At 44.0% G+C, this 18,967-nt stretch overlaps 1 protein-coding gene across 5 annotated transcripts; it reads left to right on the top strand.

Moving 5' to 3' along the window:
• The first annotated feature begins 7,471 nt into the window (after positions 1-7,471).
• Positions 7,472-18,636, top strand: KCNF1 (potassium voltage-gated channel modifier subfamily F member 1). 5 transcript variants are annotated; one of them, XR_008314067.1, is made up of 5 exons: positions 7,472-7,935; positions 8,024-9,539; positions 12,543-12,651; positions 15,819-15,862; positions 17,564-18,636. XR_008314067.1 is itself a non-coding variant. In XM_053286702.1 (3 exons), exons 1-3 carry the CDS (start codon positions 7,876-7,878, stop codon positions 11,490-11,492), a joined length of 1,662 nt encoding a protein of 553 aa, XP_053142677.1. In that variant the 5' UTR covers positions 7,472-7,875; the 3' UTR covers positions 11,493-11,529. The 5 variants fall into 5 exon arrangements, 3 of the variants coding, with proteins under 3 accessions (XP_053142677.1, XP_053142679.1, XP_053142678.1); XR_008314066.1 differs by lacking the exon at positions 15,819-15,862; XM_053286702.1 differs by lacking the exons at positions 12,543-12,651; positions 15,819-15,862; positions 17,564-18,636 and adding an exon at positions 11,407-11,529.
• Positions 18,637-18,967: the final 331 nt, after the last annotated feature.

The raw sequence follows: 18,967 nt of genomic DNA, 5'->3' as shown, positions 1-18,967 counted from the left end.
CCCTCTCATTTTACTGAACTCCCCCCACCAAACCTAATAATATGAATACAGTGACTATTTATATACTGCTTTTCAACAAGAAGTCCCCAAAGCAGTTTACATAGATATAAATAAATAAATAATACCCAAACAAGTTTTAAATGAGGAGCTCCTCAAGATTTCCCTCTGTCTGCACCCCTGGAACCCAAGCCTATTTGGGAAGGGTACTTTGCTCTTGTAGTTGCAGCAGGGGAATTGAGGCTCCTGGTAGGTGTAGGGGCCTGAAGCAGAGTACCTGTCAGAGGCTTGAGAAGAGAAGAGTTTTTCATCTGCTCTTACTGCTTTGTTGTTAACCTTGTTAACACATTAATTCCAGAGGTGCAGCTAGGTAATTTTACCACCTGGACCTAGTGGCCTTATCCACCCCTCTATTCATCCAAACTACACACACACACACACACACACACACACACAGGGACTGAGGGATTCCTAATCTTCAGCCAAATTCATACTTGGGAACATAGAAAGCTGCCATATATTGAGTCAGACCATTGGCCTATCTAGCTCAGTACTGTCTACCCAGACCTCTCCAAGGTTGCACACAGGAGTCTCTCTCAACCCTATCTTGGAGAAGCCAGGGAGGGAACTTAAAACCTTCTGAGGGGAATATCTTACAGTGCTCACACCTCTAGTCTCTCATTCAAATGCAACCAGGGTAGACCCTGCTTAGCTAAGGGGACAAGACATGCATGCTACCACAAGACTAGCTCTCCTTCCTTACTTACATCATGCCAATGAATTGCTCCCTTACTTTCATCATGCCAATGAATTGCTCCCTTACTCATCATGCCAATGAATTCAAACGCAGCATGGGACATTAATCAACAACAGTGAGGCTATTCTCACATGCACATGCAGTGAGGCTATTCCCCCATGAGAAGCCCAGCCTAGGTTAGGTTGCATGTGAGAACCACTGGGATCTGGCCCGATCCTGGCGGGGCAGTGCCACCTAGCCCCGTTTTTAAACCCAGCTCTTAGCTGGGGTTAAGGGCTTGAGTGAGCCCTTAACCTGGACTCTGGGACCGTGTGTTTGCTGGGGCTATGTTCAGCTCCACGGGACACAGAGATGGGCACTTAACATGTCAGTCTCCTGGGGGAATCCCCCAATGCATCGCACATGTTGTGCGGTGCATTGTAGGATATCCAGAGGCCAAGACATGTTGTCCTGGCTTCCAGAGCTCCATGCTGTGGCATGCAGTGTGGATCATCTGGGAAGTTGGTCTGAACACCCAGTAACAGACTAGCACTCATCCAGGCGCGTAACAATGATAGGGCAAGGGGAGACAGTTGTCTGGGGGCCCCACTGCCTGGAGGGGCACCCCAGGGGCACCTCATGTGACTCCCCATTGCCCCCTGCCCAGCCCCATAGCCTCTCAGCCACTTGCCCTCTTCGCCGTCTCTCCTGCTTGTTCTGCTGGCCGCAATCGAAGCAGCAGGCAAGCTGCCAAGAGCTCCTTTTCTCCCGCCTCTCAGCTGATCGGCGGGTGGGCGGGGCTTCCACGGAGGCCTCCGTGTAGGCTGCAGTGAAGCCTGAACTCGAGTAGGGCCCAAGCAAGCCAGGAAGGAGGAGGCAGCCAGAGTGTTCTCTGCAGCAGAAGACCCCTTGCTGCCCTGCTTAACCCAGACCAGCATTTGCCAGGTAGAGTGTGAACTCCTTTTTGTGGTTACCTTTCCCGCCCCCCCCCCATATATAGGGATCTGCTTGCCATAGGGCTTGGATATGGGGGGGGGAGGGACCGAGAAGTCTCTGAATATTTATTTTGAAACAGCTTGGAAAATTTGCTGACTTAAAAAAAACTATCTAAAAAGTCCTATAAGTGGCTTGTTTCATGGCAGAAAATTGCAAAAACTTCTGGAACAGTATTTTATTAATTTTATTTATTCATTCATTCATTTATAAATGCACTTATGTTCAAGTTGTTTTGCAACCCAGAAGGTCTGAGTGAGAACTGTGAAGCATGTGTGGTGCTTTTATTTTATTTTTCTTGTGTGTGAACTGCTCCCCAATAACTTGCAGGGACTTCAGGGTAAATCTGGCCAACATGTGAATGCAGCACCTCCATTCCAGAGGAGATGTGTCTTAAAGGGCTTTAAAAGCCTCCTGTGAAAAACCTCCTGCAATCAAACTTGACTGAATTTGTTCAGAATTCTGAGAAAACAAACATAGGTTCACCCTGCATGGTTGAAAGTCTCCTTTGCTAATCTGCAGCGAGGGGCCCATTTTAATCATTCATCTTTCTAGTGTGTTCTAGGCATTAAAAGTAGCACAAATATATAGTATACAGTGTATATCACTATATATTGTGACGTGTGTGTGTGTATTCAGTGAAATGTATTTGCAGGCAGCATACTTATTTTGGAATATCAGACTTAAATCCTTGGGGGCCTGGGGTGTGCGGAGGCCCTGGACTTTGGGGGGGGGGCATTTTAAAATCTTGTCTCTGGGCCCACTCCAACCTTGCTACGCCCCTGCACTCATCTGCGGGGATGGTGAGTTCAACCAGCCTTCCCCACCAACCGCCAATGGCCCCCACCCACTTGGTCATGTGAATTACTTCAGTTTCTAGCAACTCTTTTGAGTTTTAAATATCAAAAATAGCATGTCTCTGTGTCTGCCAACTGAAAACCTCCATCATAGGTTTCCTGCTTTCCCACCAGCGACATAGTCTCATATAGCCTTATAATAATTTTTTCAAAAGCACACAACACAATAAAAATCAGTGATGTCTGTAGTCATGCTAGCTGGGGATAAGCAAGAACTTTATATCCCCTTCTGTCTGTAGCCCCTCGTTATGCTGTTATCCAAACTATGGCACTTTTGCCTCATACTTAGAAAGGAGTTATCCCTGTGCTTCACCGGCACAGCAACTTCCCATGTTTCTAGTTCTATGATTAATTCCCCATGTTTATAGTTTAAAGCTTGTTGAAACCAAGGGAGATCATGGGGGAAATGCCGATGAAAGCCCCCAGCCCCCATGTCATGCATCTACCCAAGAAAGAAATCTTGCTGGGTCACTGACAGTCAGAATCACCCCATTTATTTTGAAAGAGACATGAGGTCCCTTTCCACCATCCCTCCTCCTCCTTTGCTGCCCCATTAACTTTAAAAGGAACATGGGGTCCCTCTCTGTCATCCTTCCTCCTCTATGCCATTGCTGTCTTCTCCTTTCTCTGCTGCCTCTCCCACTGCCTCCACCTCCACCGACACCACCTCCTTTCTCCTTCCTAGCTTTCCTCTTGCTGCGGGCAGAGCAGGAGAATCAGCTCTCTCGTGCAAGGGAGAAAATAATAATAATAATAATAATAATAATAATAATAATAATAATAATAATAATAATAATAAAAAAAAAACCAGTTCTCCCATTCTTTTTGTGGCAAGAGCCTACTGGAAAGAGCGACCGGCGTGCATGCGCATATGCTCTTGTTTACAGTCAGGGCTCCCATCACCATTTTCAGTAGGCTCTTGCTGTGGCCAGTGGGAGAATCGTTTGTCTTGCTTGCACACAGAGAGCTGATCCTCCCTTTCTGGCCATGGCAAGAACTAGTTCAGAGGCAGGAAGAAAGGCAGCAGCGGGCGGCCAGGAAGTGGTGGGTCTGCCCCTGCATGTGATCTGGCAGGGGGAGGAGATTGCTAGTGCAGCGGACTGGCCACATTCAGTACTCAGCCCCTGGCCATGCCCAAGAGGAGATTGGGTGGGCCACATCACCCCTCATAGCCCAGCCGTGCCCTGCTTGGCTGCCCAGCAAGGTGAGGGTTAGCAGCAGGTGGTGGCCACCCAGGACATAATCCAGAGGATTTGCGGGTCCCAGGGCCTGTGGAGAACCTGAATTCCACCCAGAAGTTCAGGGGAAAGGCGCCTCTCTAGTTAATCCATGTATTACAGTCCCAGGCATGTTCTACAGAGGGGACAGGAACATGCCAGCTAGCCTCCGCCCTCAGCACCAGTGTGGTCCCTCACATGCTCCCCACTCTCCTCATGTCCATCACTTGTCTGCACAGGAAGTGCTGAACACAGGGAGTGATCCTCCCATAATGAACAATTCTGGCCGCCCTCCCCTTGCACTGTGGTCCGAATTCAATCAGGCTCCTTACAGTTGCTTTCATAAAAAGAAAACTACATTCAACTCACAGCTTCAATACAACATTTACCTCACTATAACTTATATTTACCCAAAAGGAAGAGGACCCTAAATTTATGATAACCCTCCCCCCTTTTCTAACACCAATGAGCTTGAGAAAAAGCTAGTCTTGGATTCAGGTACAAACAGTAAATTGGCCCAAAGACATAAAGAGCACAGGAAGGATCAGTCGCAAACTTCCTGTCAAGCTGTACCACCCAGACTTGCCCCTCAAGGCACTTTCCAGATTACACGCTGTTCAGCAGTAAAATGCTTTGGCTTGTCAGGATTATTTTGCAAATGTAAAGAGCTTGCACAGCCCTCCTACAACGGGAAAATACAGCTCTTTTTTTTTTTTTGGCGATGCACATGCAATGTTGTAGGACGAAAACACAAGGACAAAATCTGAAAGAGGGCATTGGAAATGTGAACGGTACCTTGCTGACAGCACAGGGACTGTGATGTCGAAACGCAGGCAGTCCGGAAGCACACTTAGTGGACAGTAGTGACACTGTTGTAGGCATGTAATTCGGAAAGTGCCCAGATGTCCCTCCTGACAACATCCATGATGAAAATGTAATCCCGATGTTCTACCTGCTCACACTATGGATATAAAATATCATCCATAAAATGGCAGTTTAACTCACACTGGGAAAGGAGAAGGGGAGGTTTTATTTTGAGGGGGGGGAGTGGAATGACAATTTTGTCACCTTTTCTTTATATATCTATATATCTCCACCTATATGTATACCTTTGTAAATAAAAAAGTGTCATAATTTCAAACTAAATTGCATGTCTGAAGGTATGACTAAGAAACAGGAACATTTTAAGAAGTGTAAACCATACGTTTTGTGCTTTTTTGCTTGATTTATGGGATTATTTATAGAACCATGGCATAATTAATTATTTTGTTCCAAGCATCTCTCAAGTGACAGTAATTATCTAGCAGTGTGTGATCTAGTGTCTTTTAATTTTTTTATTTTTACAGTTTTAGGTACCCCCCCCCCCCCGCTCCCCAGCCAAGTTTGATAATAAGGAAAGGAGGCAATCTTTTCTGTGCAACAGAAATTATGGGTGCGTGGGCACATTGTCACTTGGTCTTTGTTTTGGTGCCCTGGTGTGTCAGTGTCCTCAGAGACTTTTCAGGAAAAATAGATACAATGAAAGTAAAGGGAGGAAAACAGTGGTTTAAATCATGAACTTGGCTTGTCGCATGTGCTACCTTAACTCCTAATTCAGACAGCTGTGTCTGTCTATGGGAGCCAGCCTGGTGTCGTGGTCAGAGTGTTGGACTAGGACAAGGGAATTCAGATTCTCACTCAGCTATGAAATTCACTGGCGGCCAGTTTGAATGAACCTCAGTCTGCTGCCGCTGTTGCGTGTGATAAGGCTGCAGCCTCGTCGCATATGCACCCGCCCCTACGTCATTCGAGGTTGTGCCAATGAGTTCCCAGCACTTTGTTTACTTGTGTGTAAGGGGCAATCATCCAAGCAAATTTGCAGCTCATGTAGGGGGGCAATTTGGATGGTCACCCCTTATGCACAAGTAAAGGATGTGCATGAAAGAGCAGCAGCAGATGGTTCATTTGAACCACCCCACAGTGATTCTGGGCCAGTCACTTATCTCTCAGCCTAATCTACGGCATGGGGTTGTTGTGAGGATAAACAAAACCTCTGGGCTCCTTGAAGGAAGAACAAGATTTAAATGCCAACCAACCAACTCAAGAGCAATGTGAGTGCAGAAACAGGCTTCCATACAGGGAGAGATCTCCTTGCTGGATTAGTCCCAGGCACACAAACTCGTACTCCACAGTGTAACTCCTTTTACACACACACACACACACACACACACACACACACACACACACACACAGTATCCTGGATTGTGCACAAGTTGGTTCTGTTTTCCGGTTGGATTTTTGCATCACATAGCATGTCCTCCACTTAAGTTCACTTGGTGTACACTGAATGCAGAGTAGCATAATAATAAAGAAGTGCCACCATACCACATCAAGCCATTGCAGATGCCCCCCAAATTACTGCTGAAAAAATGCTAGACCATTAAGTCACATTGGCATGCAGTGCCCAAGTCATTCGGTTTTTCATTTGTTGTGTTTGGATTCTTTTTGCCAGACGCCATGATGACACACAATCTAGCCATCTTGCTGAAGCTAAGCAGGTGTAGATCTGGTCAGTATTTGGAAAGGGAGCCCCACATACACTGTTATCAGTTCCACCATGAGGAAAGTCTGGATAAAAATAAAATAAATGCGTTTGTTTTGTTTAGACTGGAAGCCTATTAAGGTGGAGCAGTGTTAGGTATTGCTTTAACTATCTACACAGGAAGCAATTTATGTGTGTTGATCCTTTGACTGGTCATTGAAAGCAAGCCTCATGGTTTAGCAAAATAGGCTAATCAACATCACAAAAGGAACAATTAAAACCCACTGCAAGTTATTATGAGTGTTTTATGTCCCTGTGAGAAATTACTCAGAGTGTGCAATACATAGAACAAATGTCATTTTGTGTGAATAAAGAAATCATGCAGTTGATCTGTTGCATATGTGGTGATGCCAGAATTCCACTGTGCCACAATACCTGAGAGCAAAAGAGCCCTATCCTGGCTGGCATTTGGCAACCATTGGTACTCCTGTCACTGGTAAAACTGCCTACCTGATGGTGGTATTGGAAGACAGCTAGAAGTATTCGTAAAAGGAAATCCAATTTTATACAGGAGATTGCAATCATTGGTGTGAGTTATCTTTGCATGGCTGGAATGGTTTATCTATGCTCAGTTGGTCGGTGGAAGGTTGTTTTGCGAACCTACACACAGCCAAACACTTACTACACTATAAAGAGCTAAATGCAGCAGACCATCCACTCTCACAGCCAAAGAAAAGATGAAAAGTCCATCTCCTGTTTTTGAATACACTGGAAATAGATCCTTCTTTGGAGCACAAACCCTGTGCTTTGGACAGGATTCCATTTGGATAGAAGCAGCAAACCCTAGACTCTCTTTATATCAACTGCTCATAAAAAGCAAAAAATAAATAAAAATAAAAATAAATTATTTCCTTATGTTTTATTTTTCTCCAACTTCTTTTCTGCTTTGGATATATATATATATTCCCCCTTAGTAAGAAAGATGCCCAAAGCATACAAGAAAATTGCACTTCATATGTAGATACACATCAGTGATATCCTGGCTTTCCCCCCTCCCCTTCCACAGCTCATGCTTTTGCTGTGTTCCACCAGAAGAGGGAAGAGTTTGAAAAGGACTTGACGTCAGTGGAATTCCTATTGTGCTTAAAAACAGCAAGGGGAAAAACAAGCACAACTTTCTCCTTGCCATGCTTCAAGCCTTCGCAGGAAGAAAGCAATGAAAAACTCCTGAAGACCTTGGTAGCAAAAGAAACACAACAGATTTTCCCTGTGAACCTCTGAAGCCAAGACACCACCACAGCTGCTATCAGGACTTGCTTCTACCTCTCTCAGCACTGTCTGTTTATTCACTTTTTATTATTCAGGTACAAAGGAGGATTTATTGTGGGAACAAGAGCCTTTGATGGCAAATCAATGCCACTTCAGAAAAAAAGAGAAGCTGAAAACAGCCACAAGCACTAGGTGAGTTTCCTTACCTGTTTTTCCTCCATTGTCCACATCTCTTGGGGCAATAGTTTCCTTTCAACAATCCTCCTCTTGCTAACAAGCAGCCAGATGACTTGTCCCTCGGTTGCAGCTTGTTGCATACTACAGGAGGTTTCACAGCCTGGGCAGGTTTGTTTTTACAACCTTTTCTAAACTCTGTTCAAAGTCATTTCAGTTAAGATTGATTACCATACAGCTGACTTGTTTTCTCACACAGCTACTTCAGCAAAGGTTTGGGAAGGAAATAGACTATTTACAAGAAGACTGCAATACATTTAAAATGACAGATGATAGTAGTTTCCAAGAGCTGGACAGTGACCGGTCAGAAAGCAATGAAGAAATTGAGATTATAGTCAATGTCGGTGGGGTACGGCAGGTGCTGTATGGAGATCATCTCAACCGGTACCCAGGCACAAGGCTAGCAGAGCTCATGAACTGTTTATCAGGGGGATATGACACTATTTTCTCACTTTGTGATGACTATGATCCTGGGGAAAAAGAATTTTATTTTGACAGAGATCCCGATGCTTTTAAATGCATCGTCGACGTATATTACTTTGGGGAGGTTCACATGAAGAAGGGAATATGTCCTATTTGTTTCAAGAATGAAATGGAATTTTGGAAAGTGGATCTTAAATTCCTGGATGACTGCTGCAAAACTCACCTCAGTGAAAAGAAGGAGGAACTAGAAGAGATAGCCCGTAGGGTCCAGTTGATCTTGGATGACTTGGGACTGGACACCTCCTTAAACCGCTGGAAAAGATGCCAGAAATATATTTGGAAATTCATGGAAAAACCAGAATCTTCCTACCCTGCTAGAGTAATCGCTGTCCTGTCTTTTCTATTCATCCTAACATCCTCTGTAGTTATGTGTGTGGGGACCATTCCAGAGCTGCAGGTGGTGGACTCTGAAGGCAAATCTGCAGAGCACCCTGTTCTAGATAAGATAGAGACGGCTTGCATAGGCTGGTTTACCCTCGAGTATGCCCTTAGGCTCATCTCATCTCCTAATAAACTACACTTTGCTCTTTCTTTCATGAACATCATTGACATCTTTGCAATCCTTCCTTTCTATGTCAGCTTAATACTGACCCACTTGGGTGCCAAACTGATGGAGTTAACGAACGTGCAGCAAGCCATCCAAGCACTCCGGATCATGAGAATTGCAAGGATCTTCAAGCTAGCACGCCATTCATCAGGTCTACAGACTTTAACCTATGCTCTTAAGAGAAGCTTTAAGGAACTGGGGCTTCTTCTGATGTACTTGGCCGTTGGAATCTTTGTATTTTCTGCCCTTGGGTATACAATGGAGCAGAGCCACCCTGAGACACTGTTTAAGAGTATCCCTCAGTCATTCTGGTGGGCCATCATAACCATGACGACTGTGGGTTATGGGGACATCTATCCAAAGACAACGCTAGGGAAACTCAACGCTGCCATCAGTTTCCTTTGCGGGGTTATAGCCATCGCACTACCAATCCACCCCATCATTAATAACTTTGTCAGATATTATAACAAGCAGAGAGTGTTAGAAACAGCTGCTAAGCATGAACTGGAACTGATGGGGCTAAATATGGGGGATAAAAAAGGTGGACATGAAGATGAGCTAGCATATGTTTTGAAGGAGGGAAGGGATGATCCTCGGTGGAGCAGTCATCTCAAAGTCTCCTACAGCGACACTTTCATTTGCTTTCTGTCAGATGATAAACACCACCGAACCAGGCTTCAGAGCTGTAAGTAGATCCAGGAGTTTGTCTCCATTCTGCAAAAGCCTGGCATTACAGTGACAATCTCACATGGAAATAATAAAAGGGACTTTGCTGAGGCCATCCTCTCTTTCTCTCTCTCTCACACACACACCTTGGCATCTCCATTTCAATTTGATAATCCATTGTTTGTCAGACCTGATATAAAGCATAAGAAAACAATGACTGTATGGCCAGCTATTTATAAGAAGGCATCCTGACTAATCCCTTTGTAACCATTTCAGAGGCTTAAAATGCATATTGATCAGTAAATGTATCACAATTTGGATGTGAAGCCTTATAAAGTCACAAAAAATGTATTATAAGAATAAAGGAAAAAATATAACATTACCAAGATAACATGTTGTGTAAGTTTTGTTACATGTCTCTCGAGTTGAGAAGTGCAGCTTGAAAGAAAGTTAGACCAAACTGTCACTTCTAAAGCATATGTATGTCTAGCAAAATGCTACATGAGATATTCACAGATGATATCCACTTAAACAAATGTATGGCGTTCCAGTGAGTGAACCAAATGCAAAGCTGTCTCTAAATACTAATATTTGGTGAACATCACCATCCTCTTCTAGCAGAGAAATATATATATTGCTCCAGACAGATCTACAAAAAGAGGATGTAGAAGCAGTGTGTTAACAACAAAATATCATAGAAATTGCTGAAAACTTACACAATCCTGTTAATTTTCAGAACCTTGTCACAACAACAACAAAAACCCAAACTCGTGAGTCAAAATAATCACAACATGTATTCTATTTATGGTGATAAACTGTGCAGTTTGATAACACATCACTTGATTTCTTAATAAAAGGAAAGGAATCTTGTGTGGCGGATGTCCTGTGCTTCATCACTATATAACTGGGACAATTTATGACGTGATGTGTTTGGACCCTGTTCTGCAGTCCATGCAGCTCAGTAAAACATCTTGGGAAAGCAACAGGATTTAAGCTGCCAGAGCTATCCCTGTGTTATGTTGGGACTGCATTATTATACACAGCACTTTGTTGCTTGGATACAATGGGGCAACCTCTGGATCTGAGGGTGAACTAAGACATAACCTCTTCAGAGGCTAGAAAATGCATTGCCCTCTCTGGACACATGCCTTGGAATGCCACTACACTTCTATATTTCTGTCTTCATTCTAAGTACTGTACAGCCACAGCTACAATGTAACCTCTCAGAAAAGAAGATTAAAAATTGGCCTGACATGATGAGGAAAATTACTCAAAGTAGTCCTGTGGAAATTAAAAAGACAATGCCTAACATCATTTTAATTTCAATGGGGCTACTTTGAGTAATTTCCCTCATCATGTCAGCCAATGATTTGAATGAGAAGCCCTATTATTGTGGTCAGAACAGTGGTTTCACGGGGAATGTCTTTTACAGGGTGGATGGCAGAAGGCAGTTTTGCTACTTCTGAGGATTTATGCCGGTGTCTCCCAATTCTTTTTCAGATTTAAAATTGAAAACAGTTCACTCTTACAACTGAAGAAACTATTTTTAGAGTGTGTAAGGATCAAACGATGTGTTATATTAAACATGAGCTTAGCACAGGTGTGCTATTTATTCCTAACTAAATAGTGGCTGGATTGCAGCCTTCACAGACTGGGGTGGTGGTTCATGGGGGGAGGTGACTTGAACCATTGGCTTCAACCATGGTCCTGATCCAGACAGGTGGGCCTTAGCTGCTATTTGCCTTGGTTGGAAGAGAAGCTCTCATTGGCTCCCAATGAGAGTGTCCTTTCCGAAGCAGCAGCCAGGGGGAGAATCTGGATTGGGACTAAGGCAAATGTAAATTATTAATGTTCCTTCCACTCCTCACTGTGGACTTCCTCTGCAGGGGCCATCTTCCATGGACTAGAAGCATATCTAGAGAACAAACTGAAAAGAACACAGCCCTCAGCAGGAAACCTGACATCAGTTTAGCTTGCAGCATCCCTTCTTTCAGTGCATGTGAGACTTGGCACCGTCTCCTCCAATGTCCTGGCCAAGCTTCCACGCAGGGGGTGGGAGAGGAGAGGCTTTCCAAGACTGGAGTTACTCACATTCTTTGACTCTAGAGGAGCACATTGTGTCTCAGAGCTATGTGCCCTCCTAATCTATTTCCGAAATGGTGTAATTTGCACAGCCCCTCTTGCTTGAGCTTGAGGCTTAAAGCAATAATTACTATTAATAACATGAGTCACTGCCATGTTGAATGTCATGTTAAATAAGAGCTGTTGTGCTGAAGGCTGGCGCAGTGAGTGTTTGACAGTTTTATTTAGCACTTGCTTGTTGGGGCTGAGAGGGTCATTCTCCTCTCCTCATTCTAGTTGGTAAGCAATCATTTTCTGGAGCAAAGTTGGTCTGCATGTCCGCATATGGAGGGAAGGACAGAGGGAACTGCCGTCGCTCAGTGGCAGGGGCACATGCTGCCCATGCAAAAGGTCCAGTCCCAAGTTTGACCCAGACATCTCCAACTACATGGATTTCAGGTAGCAGGCTTGGGCTGCTCAAGACCCCAGAGAGCCATTAGCAGTCCAAGTGGACAATACTGGACAAGGGAGACCATAGGTCTGACACAGCATAAGACAACTTCTTGTGTTCACCATAGTAGTTGACATCCTGACCAAGCGAGCAGGAGTGCGCCCAGAAGATGCACGTGTGGCTTCCAGAGTACTGAAGAAGGCTTCCAGAGTACGAGGGCTTCCAGAGTACTGCAGAAGAGGCTGCACAACCCTCCACGTCATAGTGGAAGCACAGGTCACTTCCAGTGGAAGCAGAGATTTACAAAAATCTCCCTCACACGCTGTGCGCTCTACAGTGTGGAGCTAAAAAAACCTCTCCACAGTGCAGGCATGTCTTCCCAGTGCACTGCCACTCGCTTAATCAGGATGTCAACCACTGGCTTTAAATGTTGTTCAAGACTGTTTGCATTCCTTCATCAGTCAGTTATTAGCTTATGCCCTAATAATCAAATGTATTGGACAAATGCAGGAGAGTAGAAAAATGAGACCTTCAAAAACCTCCAGCTTCTGGATTGGAATTGAGGACAGGGAAACTGCTGCAAAGGAAGAGGAAGATCTTCACTTTCTGCTCATGTCTGGTATGAGATTCTTATGATTGTTCACTTCAACATATGGAAACATGTCACCACCATTGGTTCATCCAGCAAAGTTTTCCTTTTGGATATAATATAGAGGTACAGTTCCTATGACCATGTCTGCCATGACACATGGGTTCAAGTTTGTTTGTTAGTTGTTGTTGTTGTTGTTGTTGTTGTTGTTGTTGTTATTATTATTATTATTATTAATTCAATTTCTATACCGCCCTTCCAAATATGGCTCAGGGCAGTTTACACAAAGAAATAATAAATAAATAAGATGGATCCCTGTCCCCAAAGGGCTCACAATCTAAAAAGAAACGTAAGATAGACACCAGCAACAGTCACTGGAGGGACTGTGCTGCGGGTGGATAGGGCCAGTTACTCTCCCCCTGCTAAATAAAGAGAATCACCACATTAAAAAGTGCCTCTTTGCCAAGTTAGCAGGGGCCAAGAGAAATTATTAGCGGGAGAAATTATTAAAATCTCTCAAAATGATTCATGAAGCAAAAGGAAATAAAATATGGTTCCCTGTCCCAAAAGAGCTTACATAACATTTGCTTATTCACGTCTGAGCCATTTGGTGGTGTCTCAGTGTCAAAAGAGGCTGTAAGATGAGAGGAGTTGGACTCTTCCCTCCTGTACTTTTCTGTGGTCTGTCACCACAGGGGCTTTTGTCCCAGTTCAGTCCATTGCTGGTATTGAGTGATGGAATATGGGGAGATAATATGGGCATGGGAGAGTTCAGCCGTCTTACCTGAACAATGCTTTTGATGCTGAAATTAGACTCTACCTGTTTTATACATGACTGGGGCAGATGTGTAAATAACAAACGTGGCTGCCACCATCATGTGTAATGTGCCCCTCACTTGAATAGCGAACCTGTGTCTGGCTGCGACAATTCATATGGAGGAGGGCTCCTCCATTCTAAAATTAGATATTTTACTAACACTAACACACTAACAATTTGAAGCAGTGCAGCCTGGTTCAAGGTTTACTCCCTGATTCAGAAGTATGTATGTTTGTTTGTATTCTGCCCCGCCAGTGCAATTTTACTCGGGGCAGCTCACAAAAAAACTAGGCTTTCCTCACATGCAAAAAGGAGTTTGAAGGGATATGCAGAACAAGGATGTAATTTAGGGATGCCAGTTGGTGCGAATACTAACTAGAAATGAATTTCTTTCAACTTTTCTCCCCTTAAAAGCATCATCATTTGCTTTTGTGGATCAAAGTATGTTGGTTTCCCAGGACATGAAGTCAATCTACCTAATATGATGATTTTGGAGCCTATCAAATTCCAGGGTTTGTGGCAGTTTAAAAATGTTCTCATTCAGATAAGATACAGAAATGTGGGGAGAACATATAGATGAGCATCATTTTAGTGGTGTGTCCATGTGTGTGTGGAAGCACACTCAGCTCACTACTTTTTAGATATGCATACAATCTTCCTCCCAAGATCAAGCTCAGAGAAAACCTAATCTTCAGTTTTACGGCTGAAGGGCCTTCACACAGGGTTGTTTGGATTTCCAAGTTTAAAAATTATTTTAAAATGCAGTGTGTGTGTGTGTGTGTGTGTGTGTGTGTGTGTGTGGAATAGGAGTCTGCACAAAACCAGTTTGCCCAGTTTGGTTTGAGTCCAAACCGGACTTGAGCAGAACCAGGCTTGTATGGTTTTGTGCACCCCTGAACACCCCCCTGGCTTGCCTCAAATTTGAGCAGGTTTGGGGGTTGGAACATATATATATATAAAAATTTAAGGATTCATTGCCTCTGGGGGGGAACTGCCATGGCTGCGGGGGGGGGGGTGTATGTGTCTCCCTCCCCCCATCAGCCTCGCCTTGGTTTCAAAACAGCCCGGTTCAGGCAGTTTTTTGTAGTGCAGGCCAACACACATGTACAATGGCCATCTACATGACCAGGTCACACAGATGGCCATTGTGCATGTGTGGCAGCCTCCAAACTGGCCACTGCCAGTACACAGAGGCCCAGAATGGGCTGAAAACCACCCAAACTGGGCCGTTTCAAGACCAATGGGAGGTCGGTGGCGGGAGGGAAACATGGCCAACTCTGCCACACACATGGCCGTGACAGAGCCCCCTGGAGGCAGTGAGTCATATACTAGATAGATAGATAGCTAGATAGATAGATAGATAGATAGATAGATAGATAGATAGATAGATAGATAAGATTTGAACCTCCCCAAATTGGCACTGAGGCAGTCAGGGGGTTGGGAGTTCCTTTCCTTGAGCTGGACCAGTTCTAGGTGCCTGTTCACACATCCCTAGTGTGGAATAGAAGACTTGAGACACTAATGTCTCAATGTTAACTGAGAAAAGGGATACCTTTTAAAGTGGTTCTTCTTCTTTTATATTTAGCAGGGGGAGAGCAACTGGCCCTATCCAACCCCAGCACAGCACCCCTCCAGCGGCTAGAATTTGCCTTATGTTTATTTTTAAACGGTGAGCCCTTTGGGGCCAGGGGACCATCTTATTTATGTATTATCAATTTTTCTATGTGAATTACTTTGAGAACTTTGGTTGAAGAGCAGTATATACATATTCATAGTAGTGTAGTAGTACTCAAGAGAGATTGATGGAGATCTCTTTTTAACAGACAAGTGCTGCAGCTGGTCACATTTTGCTATAGATCTCCATATAGTGAGTTCCACTGAGGCATGTTACAAAACCTGAGTGACAAGCCACAGTGGATATGCCAGACTTCAATAAGATGCTCCAGTCACTGGGGAGCAGATCACAGTCTAGAAAATGCTGCACCACTTCCAGCCACCATGAATTGCTGTACACATCTGCTAACTCACAGGGTAAAGGGGAGCTGTTGTATTCCTGCCTGACTGGACCGCAACAGACTACCTGGCAGGCCCTATGCAACCCATCTTTGCTGCTTGCATATATGTCAGCTCAGATGTTTGCCACACTACAAACTCTCCTAGTGCGGATTTACTGAGGCTCAGAGGCTCAGTAATCATGTTTCTTGACTGAATGCAAAGGGTTAGAATGATGTCCACACAGATCAGCTGTATAGCACCACAAAGCTCTCAGAAGGAAGGATATGTTCCTCCTCTGTGGACAAACTGCACCAGGGTAGGCAACTTTGGTTCTCCAACTGTTGTTTATTTGTTTATTTACATGTATATCCTTCTTCTTCCTCAGAGCGGTGTGCATGGTTATGTTTATCCTCGCAACAACCCTGTGAGGTAGGTTAGGCTAAGAAATACATGACAGGCCCAGGGAGTTTCATGGTTGAATAGGGATTTGAACTCGGGTCTTCCCAGTCCTAGTCCAACATTCTAACCACTATGCTACGCACTGCAATTCCCACCCTCCCCAGCCAGAAAAAAACTGTAGATGGGGATGATGGGAATTGTGGTTCAACCACAGCATGAGAACCAAGATTGTCTACCCCTGAACTAGAGCATACATTAAATGTGTCATTGGGACACCCACTTCTCTTCTTGCACATTCAGTCAATACGGAACAAAAGGTCTGAAAGGGGCTGATGTGTCACACTTAAAAGGAAAGTGCACTGCAGAAGGATATTTGGAGAGAAGAAAGCCTAAACAGCTCTTGCAAGCAAGCCAAGTGTCAAGGCTCAGTGGGCCCTGATCAATGTTCCCTCTCATTTTTTAGCCTACTTTCCAGGAGGCAGGCATATGAGATCACCTGGCATTCTGTGTGTGTCCCCCCCCCGCCACCCATTAACTTCGCAAAGCCTGGACCAATATGAAACAAATTGGGTACAGTTGTAGGGACACATAGGGACACTTCAACGACATAGTTTGTGATGATGTCATCGACCCCGATCCAAGATGGCAGACGCACAAACTTTTGAAGCACAAGTGGGCTAACTTGTGAACAGCTAACCGATTTGAACCAAATTTGCTACAGCTGTAGGAATACATAGGGATTCCTAAATGGCATGGTGTGTGATGATGTCATCCACTCCAATTCAAAATGGTGGACACATGAACATCTGAGGTGCAATTGGGCTAATTTGTGGACTGTCTAACCAATTTAAACCAAATTAGGTGCAGTTGCAGTGAGTGACACATAGGGTTACCTCAACGGCGTAGTTTGTGATGATATCACCCACAGTGATTGAAGATGGCGGACACATAAACTTTTGAGGTGCAAGTGGGCTAACTTGTGAACCGCTTAACCGATTTGAGCCAAAATTGCCGCAGCTGTAGGGACACATAAGGACACCTCAGTGGCGTATTTTGTGATGATGTCATCCACTCCAATTCAAGATGGTGGACACATAAACTTTTGAGACACAAGTGGGCTAACTTGTAAACTGCTTAATCAATTTGAACCAAATTTGGTACAGGTGTAGGGACACATAGGGACACCTCAATGGCATATTTTGTGATGATGTCATCTACTCCAATCCAAGATGGTGGTTGCGTGAACATCTGAGGCACAAGCCGGCTAATTTGTGGACTGTCTAACCCATTTGAACCAAATTGGATACAGTGACACACAGGGACACCTCAATGGCATAATTTGTTTGTTTGTTTGTTTGTCAAATTTGTATACCGCCCAAAACTTTCATCTCTGGGCAAAAAGTTTGTGATGGTGTCGTCCACACTGGTTCAAGATGGCAGACTTATAAACTTTGTAGGCACAAGTCGGCTAATTTGTGAACCACTTAACCAATTTGAATCAAATTTGCTATGGCTGTAGAGACATAGGGACATCTCAATGGCGTAGATTGTGACAATGTCATCCAACTCAGTTGAAGATGGTGGAAACAAACTTTTGAGGTGTGAGTTCCTTTGGGGTTAGGGAACCACCTTTTCATTTCTTTTGCTATGAAAACACTTGAGAACCTCTTTTTGTCATCGTTGTTGAAAAGTATATATAAATAATAACTAGTGAATTTACTCAATCATAAGCCTTAGGTCATCCCATCTTCCTCCCTGAGAGCAGCCTTGCTACCACAGAGAGCAAAGCACCTGAGCTGGACTGCAGAGGCCCTGCTTTGACACCTCCAGCACCTTACCCCAAGTCTTGTGTTGAAGGGGAAGGCAGAATTTACCCCACTCTGAGTTGCTGGCCAATCTGACCTGAGGGGAAAATGTCTTCCTGACTCCAAAACCAGTCAGAATCTGAACATGAGCAAAACCCAACCAAAGAAAACTTAGTTGGGTGCAGCTCTATGCCACCCAACATCGTTTCCCTTACTGTGACAGTTCCTGACACCTTGAGGAAATGGAGATATTTGTGGATCGCCAGGGACTGGATCTACAGGACTATGAGCCCCATCACTTCTGATTGCTGTTTAAAACAGGCCTTTTAAAAGAGAGAGAGAGAGTTTTGCAACTCCGCTCTAGTACTAAGCAATGCAACATTCTAAACTTGCATGCACTGAAATAATCTCAATGTTTGCTGTCATCTGAGGTAAACCCTCTCTCTACAAAAGTTTTGGCTTTTCTGTTTTTGTGTTTTGTTCTTAAACTCCTCTTGTTGGTTGCAAAAAGTTTCACCTGCTCAAACCCTCATCATTTGCAGAGCTGTGTAGTATTGTACCTCAAAAGGGAGACTGAAGCCACTTCAGTCATTCACAGACTCAGTTGCTCCCCTTGGTTTAATCTGTGAGTTAATTGCTCTTGTCTGCGGACAGCTGCACTACGATACACTTAATTGCTTCAGAATAAGCATTGAAGAAAATCAATGACTTTTTAAAAACTCCCTTCAAGAGGATATTAGCTTCAGCAGCAGCACACTGTATGTAGACACACACACAGACACACACACAGAGCTTTACATATACCTTATATGAACGAATGCTTTGAAGAGTATGTACGTCCTAGGCATATTGCTTTGAAAACATTGTTGAAAACCAGCAAAACAGCACTTGTGATGTACCATATGACCTAATTTGAACGTATACTATAAATCCATCCTTTTATGGGTTGTAGAAAATGTCAGTTAAGAAATGTTGTTAGTTTGTACATTCCATTACAATTAAAAGCAACATACCTATCAATTTTATGTAATTTATTCCCATTTTTTCCATTTCTATTATTATTAATTATTGATGGTGGTGATGATGATGAATATTTATATACTGCTGTTGAGCAGGAATGGGACCTGTAGGAATGTGCACAGTTGCGACTCAGTTGTGGTGCCTGAAATGCTTTGGCTAAGCAGCAGCCAAATGAACTCCTCAACTCCCTTTCTTGCTCTTCAGCAGGGAAGAGAAGCCGGGCGGGAGGAGAGTCCTTAGCTAGCAATCACAATTTTATCATGGTGACAAAGGGCAAGCAAAAATTATGCCCCCACCCCACCCTGGAATG

Source organism: Hemicordylus capensis, chromosome 1 (assembly GCF_027244095.1).
Source record: "Hemicordylus capensis ecotype Gifberg chromosome 1, rHemCap1.1.pri, whole genome shotgun sequence".
Lineage (NCBI taxonomy): Eukaryota > Metazoa > Chordata > Lepidosauria > Squamata > Cordylidae > Hemicordylus > Hemicordylus capensis.
This window is presented reverse-complemented; position numbering and strand designations above follow the sequence as displayed.